The sequence below is a fragment of the Bombina bombina genome, chromosome 2, assembly GCF_027579735.1.
Source record: "Bombina bombina isolate aBomBom1 chromosome 2, aBomBom1.pri, whole genome shotgun sequence".
Taxonomy (NCBI): Eukaryota; Metazoa; Chordata; class Amphibia; order Anura; family Bombinatoridae; genus Bombina; species Bombina bombina.
Window position 1 is genome coordinate 1,354,847,015 of NC_069500.1, and position 21,187 is coordinate 1,354,868,201.

General features: G+C 43.2%; 1 protein-coding gene across 1 annotated transcript in view; it reads left to right on the plus strand.

Moving 5' to 3' along the window:
* POLR1A (RNA polymerase I subunit A) overlaps positions 1 to 21,187 on the plus strand; it is a 364,344-nt gene that overhangs the window by 37,335 nt on the left and 305,822 nt on the right. The window contains 3 exon segments of the mRNA XM_053704267.1: positions 8,140 to 8,331; positions 11,828 to 11,977; positions 19,418 to 19,601. Coding sequence (XP_053560242.1) covers positions 8,140 to 8,331; positions 11,828 to 11,977; positions 19,418 to 19,601 — 526 coding nt within the window.

The window sequence follows — 21,187 nt, forward strand, 5'->3', positions numbered from 1 at the left end:
CTAGCTTGCTGATTAGTGGCTAAATGTATTTTCCTTAAAGGGACACTGAACCCATTTTTTTTCTTTCGTGATTCAGATAGAGCATGCAATTTTAAGCAACTTTCTAATTTTACTCCTATTATCAATTTTTCCTCGTTATCTTGCAATCTTTATTTGAAAAAGAAGGCATCTAAGTTTTTTTTATTAGTTCAGTACTCTGGACAGCACTTTTTTTTAATTGGTGGATGAATTTTTCCACCAATCAGCAAGAACAACCCAGGTTGTTCAAAAAAAATGGGCCGGCATCTAAACTTACATTCTTGCATTTCAAATAAAGATACCAAAAGAATGAAGAACATTTGATAATAGGAGTAAATTAGAAAGTTGCTTAAAATTTCATTCTGTATCCGAAGCCCGAAAGAAAAAATTTGGGTTCAGTGTCCCTTTAAAATGCTAGTGAAGAAGTTTTTTGTTTTAGTTGTATATAGAATAATTCATAATTTTATGATTTGAAGTACAATTCTGTCAACTATGGTACCCTGGATTTGTGAAGTCCTTGGCTCCCCACCAATGCATGTCAAAAACGGTCATATATCATTTGTGTTTAAGAGAAATGCATAAACGAATTCCTTTGTCCAGTAAGGAACATGGCAGTGATCCTTTAACATTTTATATTTACATACATTTTTGAGTGAAGAGTACAGACGCTTCCCCCATCTGGAGTGAGGAGTACAGACACGTTACCCATCTCAATACTGAATAGCGTTATTCATCCTCAAGAAAATCCAGTATTATTTTAGATATAAATTGTCAGCTTATTTCTCTTGCAAGGTGTATCCAGTCCACGGATTCATCCTTTACTTGTGTGATATTCTCATTCCCTACAGGAAGTGGCAAAGAGAGCACACAGCAAAGCTGTCCATATAGCTCCCCCCCCCAGTCATTCTCTTTGCCGGCTCTAAGCACTAGGGTCTCTCTACGGGAGGGTAAAGTGAATGTGGTGTTAGAATTGTAGTTTTATATCTTCAATCAAGAGTTTGTTATTTTTCAATAGTACCGGTTTGTACTATTTACTCTCTAGCAGAAAAGTGATGAAGAATTCTGCTGAGAGGAAAATGATTTTAGCATGTTGTAACTAAAATCCACTGCTGTTCGCACACAGGACTGAGGAGTACCAGAAAACTTCAGTTGGGGGAACAGTTTGCAGGCTTGACTGCAATGAGGTATGTTCAGTCAATTATTTCTAGACAAGACTGAGATAATGCTAGAAGACTGACAAGATCCCCATGTGGGGAGGGTAAGCTATGTTCTGAGACTTAGTATAGAATTGAATGCTTACATAACAGGGCTAAATAGGCTGGTTGACACTAATGCAGGGCAATCGATTATTTATTTAAGAAATACTCGGAGACACTTTTTTTAAGCACTTTGGAGTGTTTTACTGGGGTTATTATCCACATGGCATAAATTTAGTCACTTAGAAGTGATTTTTGTAGGCCTCACAACTCCGGAGTGGAGTGGGAGGGGCCTAATTTTGTGCCTCAGATGCGCAGTTAAAATTGAAAGGCTGTTTCATGCTGCTTCACATGGAGGGTCCAGCTGCTGATTGAGGGCCTAGAAGAAGCTTTATTCCCCCAAAACTGATCCCTAAGGGCAGGTAGGGCCACAGCAGTAAGCTGTGGCAAGGTGCTGTAGTTAATTAACCGGTTGTTGGCTTTAGGCTGCTCCGGTTTGGGCATTAAGGGGTTAATCGTTCTGAAACTTGCTGTGCAATCATATTAAAGCCTTAGGTACATACTGTGAAAATTTCAAAGAGATTGGTGCATTTTTCACTGTTTTGTAAAATTGTGTGCTCTTTTTATTTCTTAAAGGCACAGTAACGTTTTTTTCAAATTGTGTTTTTTATTTGATTAAAGTGTTTTCCAAGCCTGCTTGTGTATACTACTAGTCTGTTAAACATGTCTGACACTAAGAAAAATCCTTGTTCAATGTGTTTAGAAGCCATGGTGGAACCCCCTCTCAGAATGTGTCCCAATTGCACTAATATGTCTATACACTTTAAAGATCATATTGTTGCACTTAAAAGTGTGGCCCTAGATAATTCTCAGACTGAAGGTAATGAGGATAGTCCGCCTACCTCTCCCCATGTGTCACAACCAGTTACGCCCGCTCAAGCGATGCCTAGTACCTCTAGTGCGTCTGCCCCTATTACATTGCAACAACTAGCGACAGTCATGGATAATTCCCTTGCGGCCTTTCTATCCAAACTGCCAGTGTTTCCTGCAAAGCGCGATAGCTCTGTTTTAAGAACAGATTATGAGCAGTCTGAAGCTTTGGTAGCCTTATCTGATGTACCCTCACAACACTCCAAAGTGGGGGTGAGGGATTTGATGTCTGAGGGAGAAATTTCCGACTCAGGAAAGGTTTCTCATCAGGCAGAGTCAGATTCATTAGCGTTAAAATTTAAACTGGAACACCTCCGCGTATTGCTCAGGGAGGTATTAGCCACTCTGGATGATTGTGACCCTATGGTGGTCCCAGAGAAATTGTGTAAAATGGACAAGTACCTAGAGGTCCCTGTATACACTGATGCGTTTCCGATCCCCAAAAGGGTTGCGGATATTTTTACTAGGGAGTGGGATAGACCAGGTGTCCCTTTTGTTCCCCCCCCCCTATTTTTAAGAAAATGTTCCCCATAACTGACCCCAGGCGGGACTTGTGGCAGACGGTCCCTAAGGTAGAGGGGGCTGTTTCTTCACTTGCTAAGCGCACAACCATACCAATTGAAGACAGTTGTGCTTTTAAAGATCCTATGGATAAAAAGTTAGAAGGTTTACTTAAGAAAATTTTTGTTCAACAAGGTTTCCTTCTCCAACCTATTGCCTGCATTATTCCTGTAACTACTGCAGCGGCTTTCTGTTTTGAGGCGCTGGAGGAGTCGCTCCAGACAGAGACCTCATATGACGAAATTATGGATAGAATTAAGGCTCTAAAGCTGGCTAATTCTTTTATCACAGATGCCGCTTTGCAATTAGCTAAGTTAGCGGCAAAAAATTAAGGTTTCGCCATTATGGCGCGCAGAGCACTTTGGCTCAAGTCATGGTCGGCCGATGTGTCGTCAAAATCCAAATTATTAAATATCCCTTTCAAGGGAAAGACCCTTTTCGGGCCAGAATTGAAAGAGATTATTTCAGAAATCAACGGGGGAAAGGGCCATGCTCTCCCTCAGGACAAGCCCTTTAAGACAAAGAACAAAGCTAATTTTCGTTCCTTTCGTAACTTCAGGAGCGGTCCCGCTTCAGCCTCTACAGCTGCAAAGCAAGAGGGTAACGCTTCACAGCCCAAGGCATCCTGGAAGCCTTACCAGGGCTGGAACAAGGGTAAACAGGCCAAAAAGCCTGCAGCTGCTACCAAGACAGCATGAAGGGGTAGCCCCCGATCCGGGACCGGATCTAGTAGGGGGCAGACTCTCTCTCTTCGCTCAGACCTGGGCAAGAGATGTTCACGATCCCTGGGCATTAGAGATTGTTACCCAGGGATATCTTCTAGAATTCAAGGACTCTCCTCCAAGGGGAAGGTTCCACATTTCTCGTCTGTCTACAGACCAGACAAAGAAAGAGGCGTTTTTACGCTGTGTAGAAGATCTACTTACAATGGGAGTGATCCGCCCAGTTCCGTTTGCAGAACAAGGACTGGGGTTTTACTCAAACCTGTTTGTGGTTCCCAAAAAAGAAGGAACTTTCAGACCAATCCTGGATCTCAAAATTGTCCGAATGGAGACCATTCGGACAATCTTACCAATGATCCAGGAGGGTCAATATATGACTACCGTGGATCTAAAGGATGCGTATCTGCATATTTCTATCCACAAAGATCATCACCAGTTTCTCAGGTTCGCCTTTCTGGACAAGCATTATCAGTTTGTGGCTCTTCCTTTCGGGTTGGCCACTGCTCCCAGAATTTTCACAAAGGTGCTAGGGTCCCGCCTGGGGCATAGCAGTGGCGCCTTACTTAGACGACATCTTAATTCAGGCGTCGACTTTCCAAAGAACCAAGTCTCACACGGAGATCGTATTGGCCTTTCTGAGGTCTCACGGGTGGAAGGTGAACGTAAAAAAGAGTTCTCTCTCCCCCCTCACAAGAGTTCCATTCCTAGGAACCCGGATAGACTCGGTGGAAATGAAAATATTTCTGACGGAGGTCAGAAAGTTAAAACTGTTAACTACTTGCCGAGCTCTTCATTCCATTCCTCGGCCATCTGTATCTCAGTGCATGGAGACAATCGGACTAATGGTAGCGGCAATGGACATAGTCCCTTTTGCTCGGATCCACCTCAGACCACTGCAACTATGCATACTCAAACAGTGGAATGGGGATTATGCAGATTTGTCTCCTCAAATTCAGTTGGACCAGAAGACCAGAGATTCTCTTCTCTGGTGGTTGTCTCAGGATCACCTGTCTCAGGGAATATCTTTCCGCAGACCAGAGTGGATCATTGTAACGACCGATGCCAGTCTGTTAGGCTGGGGTGCGGTCTGGGACTCCCTGAAAGCTCAGGGCTTATGGTCTCGGGAAGAAACTCTTCTCCCGATAAACATTCTGGAACTGAGGGCGATATTCAACGCTCTTCAGGCATGGCCTCAACTAGCTGCGGCCAAATTTATCAGATTTCAGTCGGACAACATCACGACTGTAGCTTACGTCAATCATCAAGGGGGAACAAAGAGTTCCCTAGCGATGACGGAAGTAACCAAGATAATCAGGTGGGCGGAGGATCACTCCTGCCATCTCTCAGCAATTCACATCCCAGGAGTAGACAACTGGGAGGCGGATTTTCTAAGTCGTCAGACTTTTCACCCGGGGGAGTGGGAACTCCACCCGGAGGTATTTGCCCAGCTGACTCAGCTATGGGGCACTCCAGAGTTAGATCTGATGGCGTCCCGTCAGAACGCCAAACTTCCTCTCTATGGGGCCAGGTCCCGGGACCCCAAGGCGGTATTGATGGATGCTCTAGCAGCGCCTTGGTCCTTCAATCTGGCTTATGTTTTTCCACCGTTTCCTCTCCTCCCTCGTCTGGTTGCCAGAATCAAGCAGGAGAAGGCTTCGGTGATTCTGATAGCGCCTGCGTGGCCACGCAGAACTTGGTATGCAGACCTAGTGGAAATGTCATCTGTCCCACCATGGACACTGCCAATGAGGCAGGATCTTCTAATACAGGGTCCGTTCAAGCATCCAAATCTAGTTTCTCTACGTCTGACTGCTTGGAGATTGAACGCTTAATTCTATCAAAGCGTGGTTTCTCTGAGTCAGTTGTAGATACTCTGATTCAGGCTAGAAAGCCTGTCACCAGGAAAATCTACCATAAGATGTGGCGGAAATATGTTTGTTGGTGTGAATCCAAGAGTTACTCATGGAGTAAAATTAGGATTCCCAGGATATTGTCCTTTCTCCAAGAAGGATTGGAGAAAGGATTGTCAGCTAGTTCCTTAAAAGGACAAATATCTGCTCTGTCTATACTTTTACACAAGCGTCTGGCAGAGGTACCAGACGTTCAAACGTTTGCTCAGGCTTTAGTCAGAATCAAGCCTGTCTATAAACCTGTGGCTCCGCCATGGAGTCTAAATCTAGTTCTTTCAGTTTTTCAAGGGGTTCCGTTTGAACCTTTACATTCCATAGATATTAAGTTGTTATCTTGGAAAGTTTTGTTTTTGGTAGCTATTTCTTCTGCTCGAAGAGTTTCAGAATTATCTGCCTTACAGTGTGATTCACCTTACCTGGTGTTCCACGCAGATAAGGTAGTTTTGCGTACCAAGCCTGGTTTTCTTCCTAAAGTTGTTTCTAACAAGAATATTAACCAGGAAATAGTTGTTCCTTCTCTGTGTCCTAATCTATCTTCAAAGAAGGAACGTCTACTACACAATCTTGATGTAGTTCGTGCTTTAAAGTTCTATTTACAAGCAACTAAGGATTTCAGACAAACATCTTCCTTGTTTGCTTTCTATTCTGGTAAGAGGAGAGGTCAGAAAGCGACTGCTACCTCTCTTTCCTTTTGGCTGAAAAGCATCATCCGTTTGGCCTATAAAACTGCTGGCCAGCAGCCTCCTGAAAGAATTACTGCTCATTCTACCAGAGCAGTGGCTTCCACATGGGCTTTCAAGAATGAGGCTTCTGTTGAACAGATTTGTAAGGCAGCGACTTGGGCTTCACTGCATACTTTTGCCAAATTTTACAAATTCGATACTTTTGCTTCTTCGGATGCTATTTTTGGGAGAAAGGTTTTGCAAGCAGTGGTGCTTTCTGTTTAGGTTACCTGTCTTGTTCCCTCCCTTCATCCGTGTCCTAAAGCTTTGGTATTGGTATCCCACAAGTAAAGGATGAATCCGTGGACTGGATACACCTTGCAAGAGAAAACAGAATTTGTGCTTACCTGATAAATTACTTTCTCTTGCGGTGTATCCAGTCCACGGCCTGCCCTGGCATTTAAGTCAGGTAAAAAATTTTTTGGTTTAAACTACAGTCACCACTGCACCCTATGGTTTCTCCTTTTTCTTCCTAACCTTTGGTCGAATGACTTGGGGGTGGAGCTAGAGGGGGAGCTATATGGACAGCTTTGCTGTGTGCTCTCTTTGCCACTTCCTGTAGGGAATGAGAATATCCCACAAGTAAGGATGAAGCCGTGGAATGGATACACCTCAAGAGAAAGTAATTTATCAGGTAAGCATAAATTCTGTTTTCTTCTCTGATCTCTGAAGAATGCCACAGTCTGCCCGTGATTAGCATAATGCCATTTGTAATAGGTTTCCCAAGCTTTATTGTGTTATTACATGAAAGTTTTATTTATGGTCTTGAAGACAAAATGTTTAGCATGGCAGAATCTGACTGATAAGGTGGTTCTCAGGTTATATAACAAGATACATCTGGTTCATTGTATACAAAGAAATAAAACAAACTTCCAATAAAACATAACCTTTTGCCCATTCTTTAAAAGGACAGTAAAGTCAAAATTAAACATCCGTTATTCATATAGAGTGTGCAATTTTTTAACAACGTTTCAGTTTACTTCTATTATCAGATTTGTTTTTGTTTTGGATTCATGGAATAAACTTCCAATGGAGGTGGTAAAAACAAGGACTGTAAAATAATTAAAAAATGCCTGGGACATACATAAGGCTATCTAAGAAAACAGTAATGTGTAATATGGGTATATTCGATGGGCCTTTTTAAAAAAAATAAAATAAAAAAAAATAATAATAATAATATATATACATGTTTGTTTATTTCTTAAGAAGTTTACATGGAAAAGAGTACTGAGAAAAAAAAACACAGGCAAAACACATCATCTTAAAGACAATATCGTTAGACTTTACAGCCTAGGAGACGTCCCATTCAAAAAATGTATAAATATGAAAGTGTACACTGCTTACAATTTGGAGCCGTGCTACTGATATTGCATGCGTAGCATACTTAATGGAGAATATAAAGGAGACGCATGGAAAGAGGGCAAGTCGGTCTCTAAAGTCTTCGTAGTTTGAGATTGTGATGCCATGTTTATTATCCTAGAGCCTCAGAAAGGGAGAGAATAGACGAAGGAAGAGAAAGGAAAGGAGGAGAACCAGTCAAGGTAGAGAGCAATTAAGGTTGAGGGTTCAAGGAGGTAGGGGGTCATTGTATAATTCCCGTTAGGTTGGGGCTGATGAGTCCGCATTTTGTGAGTTTAATGTGTCCCAATAAAATTTAATGTTGTGAAACGTCTAATCTGTTTGTTTTATAATAAAAGTATTCTTCTAACCATAGTGGCCTTTTTGGTTTTTATCTACCATCGAATTCTATTTTTCTTGGTACCTTGTGTTGAAGAGTACGCTCAGGAACAACAATGCTTTGCTAGGAGCTAGCTGAACATATCTGCTGAGCCAATGACAAGAGGCATATAGGTGCAGTCACCAATTACCAGTAAGCTCCAAGCATGGCATTACTGCTCCTGAGCTTACATAGGTATGTTTTGTTTTATTAAAGGATAACATGCGAATGAAGCAAACGTGATACTAGAAGTAAATTAGAAAATTGTTTAAAATTGTTTTCGCATTGCATGTAAAATTTTCATTTGTTGGTTTGATTATACTATTTGGAAAAGTTTTTCCATACTCTGATTTCCTTTTTTAGGACGGCACACCATTGGCAGGCTTGATTCAAGATCATATGGTGTCTGGGGCAAGCATGACAATTCGTGATTGCTTCTTCACCCACGATCAATATATGGAACTGGTGTATCGAGGGTTAACGGACAAGATAGGCCGAGTGAAAACCCTGGCACCAGCAATCTTCAAACCGTATGCACTTTGGACAGGAAAACAGGTAGGTTTTTTATTGCTAATAAATCCTCTATCAAGCAGTTTTGTAATCCAACAGACAGCCAGTCACCCAAGCAGTTTTGTAATCCAACAGACAGCCAGTCACCCAAGCAGTTTTGTAATCCAACAGGCAGCCAGTCACCCAAGCAGTTTTGTAATCCAACAGGCAGCCAGTCATCCACGCAGTTTTGTAATCCAACAGGCAGCCAGTCACCCAAGCAGTTTTGTAATCCAACAGGCAGTCAGTCACCCAAGCAGTTTTGTAATCCAACAGGCAGCCAGTCACCCAAGCAGTTTTGTAATCCAACAGGCAGTCAGTCACCCAAGCAGTTTTGTAATCCAACAGGCAGCCAGTCACCCAAGCAGTTTTGTAATCCAACAGGCAGCCAGTCACCCAAGCTGTTTTGTAATCCAACAGGCAGCCAGTCATCCACGCAGTTTTGTAATCCAACAGGCAGCCAGTCACCCAAGCAGTTTTGTAATCCAACAGGCAGCCAGTCACCCAAGCAGTTTTGTAATCCAACAGGCAGCCAGTCACCCAAGCTGTTTTGTAATCCAACAGGCAGCCAGTCACCCAAGCTGTTTTGTAATCCAACAGGCAGCCAGTCACCCAAGCTGTTTTGTAATCCAACAGGCAGCCAGTCACCCAAGCTGTTTTGTAATCCAACAGGCAGCCAGTCACCCAAGCAGTTTTGTAATCCAACAGGCAGCCAGTCACCCAAGCAGTTTTGTAATCCAACAGGCAGCCAGTCACCCAAGCTGTTTTGTAATCCAACAGGCAGCCAGTCACCCAAACAGTTTTGTAATCCAACAGGCAGCCAGTCACCCAAACAGTTTTGTAATCCAACAGGCAGCCAGTCACCCAAGCAGTTTTGTAATCCAACAGGCAGCCAGTCACCCAAGCAGTTTTGTAATCCAACAGGCAGCCAGTCATCCAAGCAGTTTTGTAATCCAACAGGCAGCCAGTCATCCAAGCAGTTGTGTAATCCAACAGGCAGCCAGTCACCCAAGCTGTTTTGTAATCCAACAGGCAGCCAGTCACCCAAGCTGTTTTGTAATCCAACAGGCAGCCAGTCACCCAAGCTGTTTTGTAATCCAACAGGCAGCCAGTCACCCAAGCTGTTTTGTAATCCAACAGGCAGCCAGTCACCCAAGCTGTTTTGTAATCCAACAGGCAGCCAGTCACCCAAGCAGTTTTGTAATCCAACAGGCAGCCAGTCACCCAAGCAGTTTTGTAATCCAACAGGCAGCCAGTCACCCAAGCAGTTTTGTAATCCAACAGGCAGCCAGTCACCCAAGCAGTTTTGTAATCCAACAGGCAGCCAGTCATCCAAGCAGTTTTGTAATCCAACAGGTAGCCAGTCACCCAAGCAGTTTTGTAATCCAACAGGCAGCCAGTCACCCAAGCAGTTTTGTAATCCAACAGGCAGCCAGTCACCCAAGCAGTTTTGTAATCCAACAGGCAGCCAGTCACCCAAGCAGTTTTGTAATCCAACAGGCAGCCAGTCACCCAAGCAGTTTTGTAATCCAACAGGCAGCCAGTCACCCAAGCAGTTTTGTAATCCAACAGGCAGCCAGTCACCCAAACAGTTTTGTAATCCAACTGGCAGCCAGTCACCCAAGCAGTTTTGGGATTATATCAAGTTTTTGTTGCCTTTCATCATGTGACTTCTTTGAAAAGCGCAGTTCTTATTCTGATGTTACTTCATAATTTAGTGCCTTAAAGGAATCCTAAACCCACATTATTTCTTTCATGAGTCAGATAGAGCAGGCAATTTTAAGCAACTTTCTAATTTACTCCTATTATCAATTTTCTTCGTTCTCTGGCTATCTTTATTTTAAAAGCAGGAATGTAATGTTTAGGAACCAGCCCATATTAGGTTCAGCACCCTGGATAGCGCCTGCTTATTGGTGGCTACATTCCTGCTTTTCAAAAAAATATAGCAAGAGAAAGAAGATTGATAATAGGAGTAAATTAGAAAGTTGCATAAAATCGCCTGCTCTTTCTGAATCATGAAAGAAATAATGTGGATTTAGTATCCCTTTAATTGCTATTGATTTCCATAACTATTGTCTTAGCTGACGATTCTTGATCCAACAGCTCCTTGGCTTCTTGACAGATACGCTCACAGCATTGTTAAGGGAGGTACTTTTTTATCCTATGCTAGGATTTGACAGTAACAATTTATTTAACAGTTGATACTTTGTTGAGTTTGTTAATAGGGAGGTTTGCGTTTCCCCATTATTTGTTGTTTTTGGTGTAGGGTGTGTTCTCTAACAGCTTAAATCAGATCTGCATTAAGCTACCTTGAAAAGATATGTTAACCACTTGACTGCCAGAGTGTTCTGCAGTGAATAATACATAAACGTATGGTGGGATAGACAGGTTATTTTAGGTAAGTCTTAGTCTTGCACAGTTTACACTGTTTTAGAATACACAGCAGCCAAGTTCCCCACCCCTCCCTGCATCTTCTCCGTAAGCTACAGCTGTCCACTATCATATCTCTGTCCCATTTACATTGCAGGTATAGGCATCCATTATGACTTCTGGGCTATAATATCGGTTTATGTAACATTTACTTCTATTATCTAATTTGCTTTGTTCTCTTTGTATCCTTTGTTGACAAGCATACCTTGGTATGTTCAGGAGCTGCTGATTGATGTCTGCGCATATGATACATGTTATTGGCTTGCCCATGTTCAATGCTGTTTCTTTAACAAAGGATGCCAAGAGAATGAAGCAAAGTATATAATAGAAGTAAATTAGGAATGTGACATTATTTTGTTTTTTTTATGTCCCTTTAACTAGAGCATTGGTGAAACAATCAGCTGATCAGTAACCGTGGTTAACTAACCTGCTCTCACACATCAGCTGATTATTTCACCTGTGCTCTAGCTAAAGTGATGGTAAATCCAAGCGTATAACAAACGCTAGGATTTACCATTACTAGAAATAAACATTAGTTTCTGTCATTGTTTCCTAAAATACTATGTTAAATTCACCCTATCTGTAAGACAAGTATATCCCTAACTGAGCGCCTCCGGCCGCCCACGGCACATCGCTTTCTCCAGTGAAGTGACGTTTCCACCTCTAAACCAATAGCTGTGCTAGGATGTCAGTTGAAATGTACGGCTTGGTTTAGAGGTGGAAACGTCACCTCACTGGAGATAGCGCTGTGGCATGGGCGACCGGAGGCGCTGAGTTAGCGATATACTTGCCTTACAGATAGGGGGTGTTTAACATTGTTTTTAGAAAACTGACAGAAATGGTGTATATTTTTAGTGATGGTAAATGCTAGCGTTTGTTATATGCTTGGGTTTACCATCACTTTTAAGATATCATGAAAATCTGGCGTGTTAGGTGTTCTTGAGGACTAGAGTTGAGGAACACTGCTATAGACCATACAATAAATAAATAGGAATGTTGTGGGCTCTCACAATGACACATTTATCCTAATAAGTGGCTTATTATTATTTTTATTTTTTTTACTTCTTTTTAGGTAGTTTCTACGTTGCTAATAAACGTAATTCCTGAAGATCATATACCTCTCAATCTAACTGGTAAAGCCAAGATTGGTAGCAAGGCGTGGGTGAAGGAAACTCCGCGAGCTACACCGGGGTTTTCACCGGAGTCCATGTGCGAGTCTCTGGTATGAAGCTTGCGCTATACATATTTATTTAGGCTTATGTTCTTGGGTTTATGAGCTGTGCATAAACCTCCAATACAAATAAAACCTGATTAGAAATTATTCATAAAACATATCCTTAATGATGCACATACGTTTGTTTTGATTGGTGTTACAGCTGGAGTTATGGAGGATAACAGATTTATCAGGTTATATTTCTTGCTTTTATGATGTGTGTAAGTTTATAGGTTGCTTTTTGACATCAGTAAGCTTTTCCTCCCCTTTATATCTCATTTTATTTTTCCAGGTTTTCTTACAGGAGTAAGTAATGCCCTTAAAGGACCAGTCAACACAGTAGATTTGCATAATCAACAAATGCAAGATAACAAGACATAGAAACATAGATATTGACGGCAGATAAGAGCCATAGGCCCAGCAAGTCTGCCCGACCTTACCTAACAGTATAAACTTATCTAGTTCTTAGGATTGCCCTATGCTTGTCCCATGCATTTTTAAGGTCCCCCACAGTGTTTGTTGCTACTACCTCTTGAGGAAGTTTATTCCATAAATCAATCACTCTTTCTGTAAAGAAGTGCTTCCTCAAATTACTCCTGAATCTACTACCCTTTAGCTTGAGCTCATGACCCCTTGTTCTTGAATTTTCCATTTTATGTAAAATACCCACAGCCTCAGTTTTACTAAACCCTTTAATGTACTTGAAAGTTGCTATCATATCACCTCTTTCCCTTCTCTCCTCTAAGCTATACATATTTAGGTCATTGAGCCTATCCTGGTAAGTTTTATTTTTTAGACCATGTACCATTTTGGTAGCCCTCCTTTGCACAGATTCAAGTTTGTTAATATCCTTCTGAAGATATGGCCTCCAGAACTGCACACAATACTCAAGATGAGGCCTAACTAATGATCTATAAAGTGGCATAAGAACCTTACTATTTCTGCTGCAAATACCTCTACCAATACATCCAAGCATTCTGCTAGCCTTACTCGCTGCATTACTACATTGTTTACTAAATTTTAAATCATCTGAAATAATAATTCAATAGCATATACTCTGAATTTCAAATGAGTAGTAGATTTTTTTTTCCTAACAAATTTCAAAGTTATGTCTATTTCCACTCCCCCTGTACCATGTGATAACAATCAGCCAATCACAATTGCATATACGTATAGTCTGTGAATTCTTGCACATGCTCAGTAGGAGCTGGTGACTCAAAAAGTGTTAATATAAAAGACTGCACATTTTTTTTAATGGAAGTAAATTGGAAAGTTGTTTAAATTACATGCTGTATCTGAATCATGAAAATTAATTTACCTGAGTGTCCCTTTAAAGGGGCATGTTGATGCTATAGTAAAAGGTTTGATTCCTAACATTTTATTATTGACTATACCTAAAGCCCGTGTACACGGGCCATTTTCTGCAGTGTAGCGGTCCCGCCCGCTCCCGCTCACCTTTCTCGCGGCAGACAGAGATGCGCTACTGATTGATCCTCGTTCACAGTATTGCGTATCAGGTGCCAGGTGTGTTTGTCCTCGTGCAGTCTCCACTGTTCATGACAGCTTCGGACAAACACACCTGGCTTTTTATAATATAGGATTGATTGGTCACTGGTAACTGTGTTTAACACTATCAAAGGACTTTAACCCTTTGAGTGCTATTGACGGCTCTGAGCCGTCACAGAGTTTCTCACTCTTGTGCTAATGACTGCTCAGAGCCGTCATGAGCATTCTCCCACCTTTTAGGGAGATCTGGGGGCTCCTAACCGCTCCTACCCCGGCGATCGTGCCTGTAGAGTGACAGGCATCGCTGGGGATTCACGTGATGCGCAATGACGTGATGACGTCACCGCACAACTTTATTTATATTAAGTATAGGACGAGGGGTCCTGCTGCTTAGAAGCCTGTATCTCAGGCATCTAAGCAGCTACAGACCCCCAAGACCCACTGTTGGAAAGGTAATCGCCTAACCTTTCCAACAGTGTCTTGAGGCTCTGTAAAAAAAAAAAAAGGGTTAAGGGACATGAAACACAATTTTTTTTTCTTCTTCATGATTTAGAAAGAGTATGCAATTTTAAGCAACTTTCCAATTTACTTCTGTTATCTAATTTGCTTAATTCTCTTGATATCCTTTGTTGAGAGGCATATCTAAATAGGTTCAGTAGCTGCTGATTGATGGCTGAACATAGATGCCTCGTGTGATTTGCTCACTCATGTGCATTTCTATTTCTTTAACAAAGAATATCTGATGAATAAAGCAAATAATAGTAAATTGGAAAGTTGTATACAATTATATTCTCTATCTGAATCAGGAAAGAAAAATTTTTGGGTTTCATGTCCCTTTAAACTATAAATAATCTTGTGCTCCAGGTGAGTTTCTGAGCTAAACCTGTACATAGCTGAGGATGATGATGATGATACGTACATATGCCACATCTTATTGACTCACCAGGCGTGGCCTGCTTAGGAGCAGCAATGCATTTTGAATTATACTCTTCTCTCTATGCATGGGTTGGCTCAGCTAGCTCCAAAGGTTCCTAACAAAAATACTGCAAAAGGCTATTTATTTAAAATGGCAGCATTTCCATCTAATATGAGGAGAGTCCATAGCTTCATTCATTGCTTGTGGAAAATACAGAACCTGGCCACCAGGAGGAGGCAAAGACACCCCAGCCAAAGGCTTAAATACCTCCCCCACTCCCCTCATCCCCCAATCATTCTTTGCCTTTCATCACAGGAGGATGGCAGAGAAGCGTCGGAAGATTTCGGAGTAGTCTCTTGTGGAGGGTCGTACTCTTCGGAATGGGACTGGAGTTTTAAATAGTCTTGTCAGCCTCTCAGTGAGAGCATTGACGAATGTTAGGGTCTGGAGATCCAGGGAGAGTCAATCTGCGAAACCATCCAGACTCGTATTAACAGCTCCTTAAGCAATCGGTGTTGACGAGTTTCACTGCCTGCTTTCTTCACTCAAGTCCATGTCAGGAGTGATGCTACACACTGTCAAACTTGAGAGGCCGTGTTCCTGTTCCACGACGTTGATTCTGGTAAGATTGTTTCATTTTTTTATATATATAATGATAACGCAAGAAGACAGGGTCACAGTGTGGCTCCTTTTATCGGTATAGAATCAAGGGTTAATATCTCCGGAAGGTGATTATTGAACAGGGGGGAGTGTATACATGATTTATTGTGTTTTTTGCAACATGTGTGAGATGCGGCTCTGGCAATATGTGAACAGTCAGGTTCTTCCTTCATTTTGATTACTGTGCAGCCTGTTTAGTTTGGCACGCTTGTTCTCGGCTGCAGGGGCGGTCCTGCATGGCACTCCATGTTGCAGGAGACGAAAGCAGTTTCTCTGTGGGACTGGGTCATAGGAGGTGGTGAGTGCCCCGGCCATTGGGAGTATAAAGGTGCCATTTAATTTTTGCTATAAGTCCATATTAAAGGCACAAGCTCTTGGAGACTCTGATTTGTTAGAGGGTGATTTGTTAGATCGCCTGATTTTGCTGAGCAGTTGCAAACGGCAGTATCTGCAGTCTTTAGTGCTTTACTTCGCCCAGCTAAGCACAAGCGAAAGGTTAAACATTGCTATCCTTCCCAGCGGTCATCTACTCCGTTGGATGTATCTGAGACTAGATTATACGCTGATGCAGAGGATTCCGATACTTCGGAAGACTCTCTCTGTGTCGGAATCTGCGGCCTCTAAACCTCCGGCTGTGGAGGAACCAAACTTTAGGTTTAGGATGGAGAACTTACGCTTTTTATTAAGAGGTGTTGGCTACTCTAGAGGTTCCGAAACCGAAGTTACCGGAGGAGCCTTCTATTCCTAAGCTTGATAGAGTTTGAGGACCTGATAGTGCCCCAAACTTTCCCGGTTCCCGTAAAGATGGCGAATATTATTAAGAACGAATCAGAGAGACTTGGATTCTTCTTCTTTCTTCTTTCTTCTTTCTTCTTTCTTCTTCTTCCTCTTTTTTTTTCCCGGTTCCAGACTCTCAGCTAGAATTGTGGGGATCTGTCCCTAAGGTGGATGGAGCTATCTCCACGCTTGCTAAGCGCACCACTATCCCGCTTGAGGAACCCATGGATAAGAAATTAGAGACCCAGTTAAGAAAGATATTTCTGCACACGGGGTTCGTGTTTCAACCTGCAGCCGCGGTCACTGCGGTGGCGGGAGCCGCTACCTATTGGTGTGACTCTCTATCAGAGATGATCGAGGTGGAGACACCCCTCAATGAGATACATGAAAGAATTAGGGCCCTGAGGGTAGATAATTTGTTTATTTGTGATGGTAATATGCAGATTATTCGCTTGAATGCCAAGACATCAGGCTATTCTGTTCTGGCCCTGAGGGCTCTGTGGTTGAAATCGTGGTCTGCTGACATGATGTCCAAATCTAGATTGCTTTCCCTTCCATTTAAGGGAAAGATTCTTTTCGGTCCAGGCCTGGACTCTCATCCACGGTCAAGTGGGGCAAGGGTGCCTTTCTACCGCAGGATAAGAAGAATAAACCTAAGGGTCCTAATTTTCGTCCCTTTCGTTCAGACAAGTCCCAACGACAGCAGCCTGCCGCGACACCCGAGCAGTCCAAGGGATCTTGGAAACCTTCTTAATCTTGGAATAAAGCCAAGCAGAGCAAGAAGCCCGCTGAGACAAAATCGACATGAAGGGGCGGCCAGAGAAACAAGATGCCTTTCTAGAGTGCATGAGGGATCTCTCCTCTCTAGGAGTAATTTTACCGGTACCTCTAACAGAAAGGGTTCTAGGGTATTATTCAAACCTTTTTGTGGTACCAAAGGAGGGCACGTCTATACTGCCCCTAGTTCAAGAGGGTCAGTTTATGACTACGATAGACTTGGAATCGGAAGGAGTCTCTTCTACCGATCAACATCCTGGAACTTCGGGTGACCTTCAACGCTCTGGGGCCTTGGCCCCTCTGGATTTGTACAAGTTCATCAGATTCCAATCTGACAATATTACCTTGGCTTACGTCAACCATCAGGGGGGTACGAGAAGCTCCCTAGCCTTAAGGGAAGTATCTCTGATTCTGCAGTGAGCGGAAGCCCACGACTGCTCGCTATCAGCGATCCACATCCCGGCTGTGGACAACTGGGAAGCTGATTTTCTCAGCAGACAGATTCATCCGGGGGAATGGTCTCTTCACCCTGAAGTGTTTGCATAGATTTGCAACAGTTTGGGGACTCCAGAGATGGATTTAATGGCGTCCAGACTCAACTTCAAGCTACCCAGATACGGGTCGCGGTCCAGGGATCCCCAGGTGGAACTGATAGATGCCTTTGCAGTGCCTTGGGGATTCAACCTTTACATATTTCCACCGTTACCACTTCTTCCTCGTGTAGTGGCAAGCTGATTGCTCCGTTGTGCCGCAGAGGACGGGGTTTGCAGATCTAGTGGTGATGTCAACGTCCGCTCCATGAAGGTTGCCCTGTCGCAGGGATCTGCTGGTACAGGGTCCTTTTGTGCATCAGAATCTAGATTCTCTGAGGCTGACTGAGTGGAGATTAAACGCTTAGTCTTAGCTAGAAGAGGATTTTCTGAGAGGGTGATTGATACTCTTATTCAAGCCAGAAAGCAGGTCACCTGTCGCATCTATCATAAGGTGTGGAGGACCTACTCTGGTGTGAAACTCGTGGATATTCCTGGCATAAGGTCAGGGTATCTAGGATTCTTTCCTTCCTCCAGGATGGTTTGGAGAAGGGACTTGCCGCTAGTTCCTTAAGGGGACATATTTCGGCTCTATCTGTGTTGTTACACAAGAAGCTCGCTGAGCTCCCTGATATATTGTCTTTTGTTCAGGCTCTGTCCAGGATCAGGCTTGTGTTTCGACATTCTGCTCCTCCTCCGTTCAAGCCTATGCATTCTCTTGATATTAAGACTCTGTCTTGGAAGGTTCTTTTTCTTCTGGCCATTGCTTTGGCGCGCAGAGTGTCTGAATTAGCTACCTTGCAATGTGAGCCTCCTTACCTGGTGTTCCATGCAGATAAGGCTGTCCTTCGCACTGGACTGGGATTTCTCCCTAAGGTTGTGTCTGATCGCAACATTAATCAGGAAATTGTGGTTCCTTGTGTCCTAAACCCTCTTCTTCGAAAGAACTGTTACTTCATGACTTGGATGTGGTTCGAGCTTTGAAATTCTATCTTCAGGCTATGTAGGATTTCAGACAAGCTTCAGCTTTGTTTGTTGTCTATTCGGGGAAGTGCAAGGGGAAGAAGGCTTCTTGCACTTACCTATCCTTTTGGCTGAGGAGCATGATCCGCTTGGCTTATGAGACAGCGGGACATAAGCCTCCTCAGAGGATTACGGCTCACTCAACTAGAGCTGTGGCTTCATTTTGGGCCTTCAAAAATGAGGCCTCTATGGAGCAGATTTGTAAGCCAGCTACCTGGTCCTCCTTACACACTTTTTCAAAGTTTTATAAATTTGACATTTTTGCTTCAGCTGAAGCAGCTTTTGGGAGAAAGGTTTTGCAGGCTGTGGTGCCCTCAGAATAGGGTCTGCCTCCTTTTTCTACCCTCCCGTTTTTCATTCCGTGTCCTCTAGAGCTTGGGTATTTGTTTCCTACAAGTAATGAATGAAACCGTGGACTCTCCTCGTATTAGATGGAAAACATAAATTATGCTTACCTGATAATTTAATTTCCATTGTTACAAGGAGAGTCCACGGCTTCCGCCCGGTTCTCCGTTGGGTGGACCTAAATCTTTTTTTTTTTTTTTTCTGGCACAATTTATACCCTGATATTTCTCCTACTGTTTCTTGTTCCCTCTGCAGAAGGACTGGGGGATGAGGGGAGTGGGGGAGGTATTTAAGGCTTTGGCTGGAGTGTCTTTGCTTCCTCCTGGCGGGCGGGTTTTGTATTTCCTACAAGTAATGACTGAAGCCGTGGACTCTCCTTGTAACGATGGAAATGAAATTATCAGGTTAGCATAATTTATGTTTTTCACACGTTCCCTGGATTGATGTGTGTTCCAAGGTGCTCATAACTACAGTTCAATCTCCATTTAATAAACTTTATTTTGCAACTGTCAAGGTGCCCACGACTGCCTCCTCACTGCCAGTAAAATCTCACTGAGAACCACTTTTACTTCAGTGTAATTAATGGTTCTCCTAATAGTGTTGCTTTAAGAGTAGTGATTGATTTCTATCAGCAGCTGACCAATGACCAATTCCTTTCCAGAGGCAGCAACCTCTGTGCATGCACTAGTGTGTGTCGTGTTGTTAGTAAATTTTATTGTGTGCTTTTGATATTTTTAGTAAAACTCTGATGCAAGTTCAGTGACATGTTAACACATTCTAATGACCACATGCACACTGACCACACAAATACACACCATGTTGCATCCAGAGACACACACTATCTATCTATATATATTTTTTTTCATTTTTTTTGAGGTTATTAACTAAGTTTTTTTTTTATGCTGTTTAATACAGGTTATCATCAGAAATGGAGAACTACTGTGTGGTGTCTTGGACAAGGCTCACTATGGTAGCTCGTCATTTGGTCTTGTCCACTGTTGTTACGAGCTGTATGGTGGGGAGACCAGCGGGAAGCTGCTCACTTGCCTGGCCCGGCTCTTCACTGCGTATCTGCAACTTTACCGAGGGTTCACGCTGGGTGAGTGTGCTGTTGTATTTTGCCAGGTGCATTTTCTATTCATGGAGTGTAGATACACTAACTCCTTGTTAACTCTTTCCCGTCGTTGGAACGTTCCATGTTGTCCTAACTGCACTGTGCTTTATCGCCATAAGGACGGCATGGAACGTCCTACTGAAGCCATACCTGCTTCCTAAATGGGATTGTGGGCTGGTCTGTACTGAAGCCATACCTGCTTCCTAAATGGGACCTCGGGCTGGGCTGTACTGAAGCCATACTTGCTTCCTAAATGGGATTGTGGGCTGGGCTGTACTGAAGCCATACCTGCTTCCTAAATAAGAATGTGGGCTGGGCTGTACTGAAGCCATACCTGCTTCCTAAATGGGATTGTGGGCTGGGCTGTACTGAAGCCATACCTGCTTCCTAAATGGGACCTCAGGCTGGGCTGTACTGAAGCCATACCTGCTTCCTAAATGGGACCTCAGCTGGGCTGTACTGAAGCCATACCTGCTTCCTAAATGGGACCTCAGCTGGGCTGTACTGAAGCCATACCTGCTTCCTAAATGGGACCTCAGCTGGGCTGTACTGAAGCCATACTTGCTTCCTAAATGGGATTGTGGACGGCGCTGGGCTGTACTGAAGCCATACCTGCTTCCTAAATGGGATTGTAGGTTGGGCTCTACTGAAGCCATACCTGCTTCCTAAATGGGACTGTGGGCTGGGCTGTACTGAAGCCATACCTGCTTCCTAAATGGGATTGTGGGTTGGGCCGTACTGAAGCCATACCTGCTTCCTAAATGGGACTGTGGGCTGGGCTGGGCTGTACTGAAGCCATACCTGCTTCCTAAATGGGATTGTGGGTTGGGCTGTACTGAAGCCATACCTGCTTCCTAAATGGGATTGTGGGTTGGGCTGTACGGAAGCCATACCTGCTTCCTAAATGGGACTGTGGGCTGGGCTGTACTGAAGCCATACCTGCTTCCTAAATGGGATTGTGGGTTGGGCTGTACTGAAGCCATACCTGCTTCCTAAATGGGATTGTGGGCTGGGCTGTACTGAAGCCATACCTGCTTCTTAAATGGGATCTCAGGCTGGAGGGCATGTCTAGCGTCATAGGCACTCCCCCCTGACCCGTTTCCAGCATTGAAATCACGCATTTTCATGAACGATTGAGTGGTTTCAATATTTACTTATTTGTTTATATTGGAACTTTGTTCTGATGTAGACATACAAGTCCTGTCAGGAAAGGGTTAAACAAGGCTCTGCATTTGTATGAAAAAATATAACATAATTCTATTACTTTAAATTAGCCATGAATCCTAATTAATTAAATAATGTAATTATAGGGGCCCCAAGGCAGAACATGCTGTGATCTGAGATTTCATCACAGAAAATGCAGCATGTCTGCAGAAAGAATGAGACACATGAGGAAACCGTTAGCACTTTCACTTTGCAGTGCTGCTCCAAAACAGGCTGTTCTCTTTAAACAGCGCTTTGCTCTGGCTGCATTGTGTACATTTTCCTTAACACAGTGCAGCCACAGCGAAGCAGTGTTTGAAGAGAACAGTCAAATATGGGATTGCACTGCAAAGCAGCGCATTGATTGA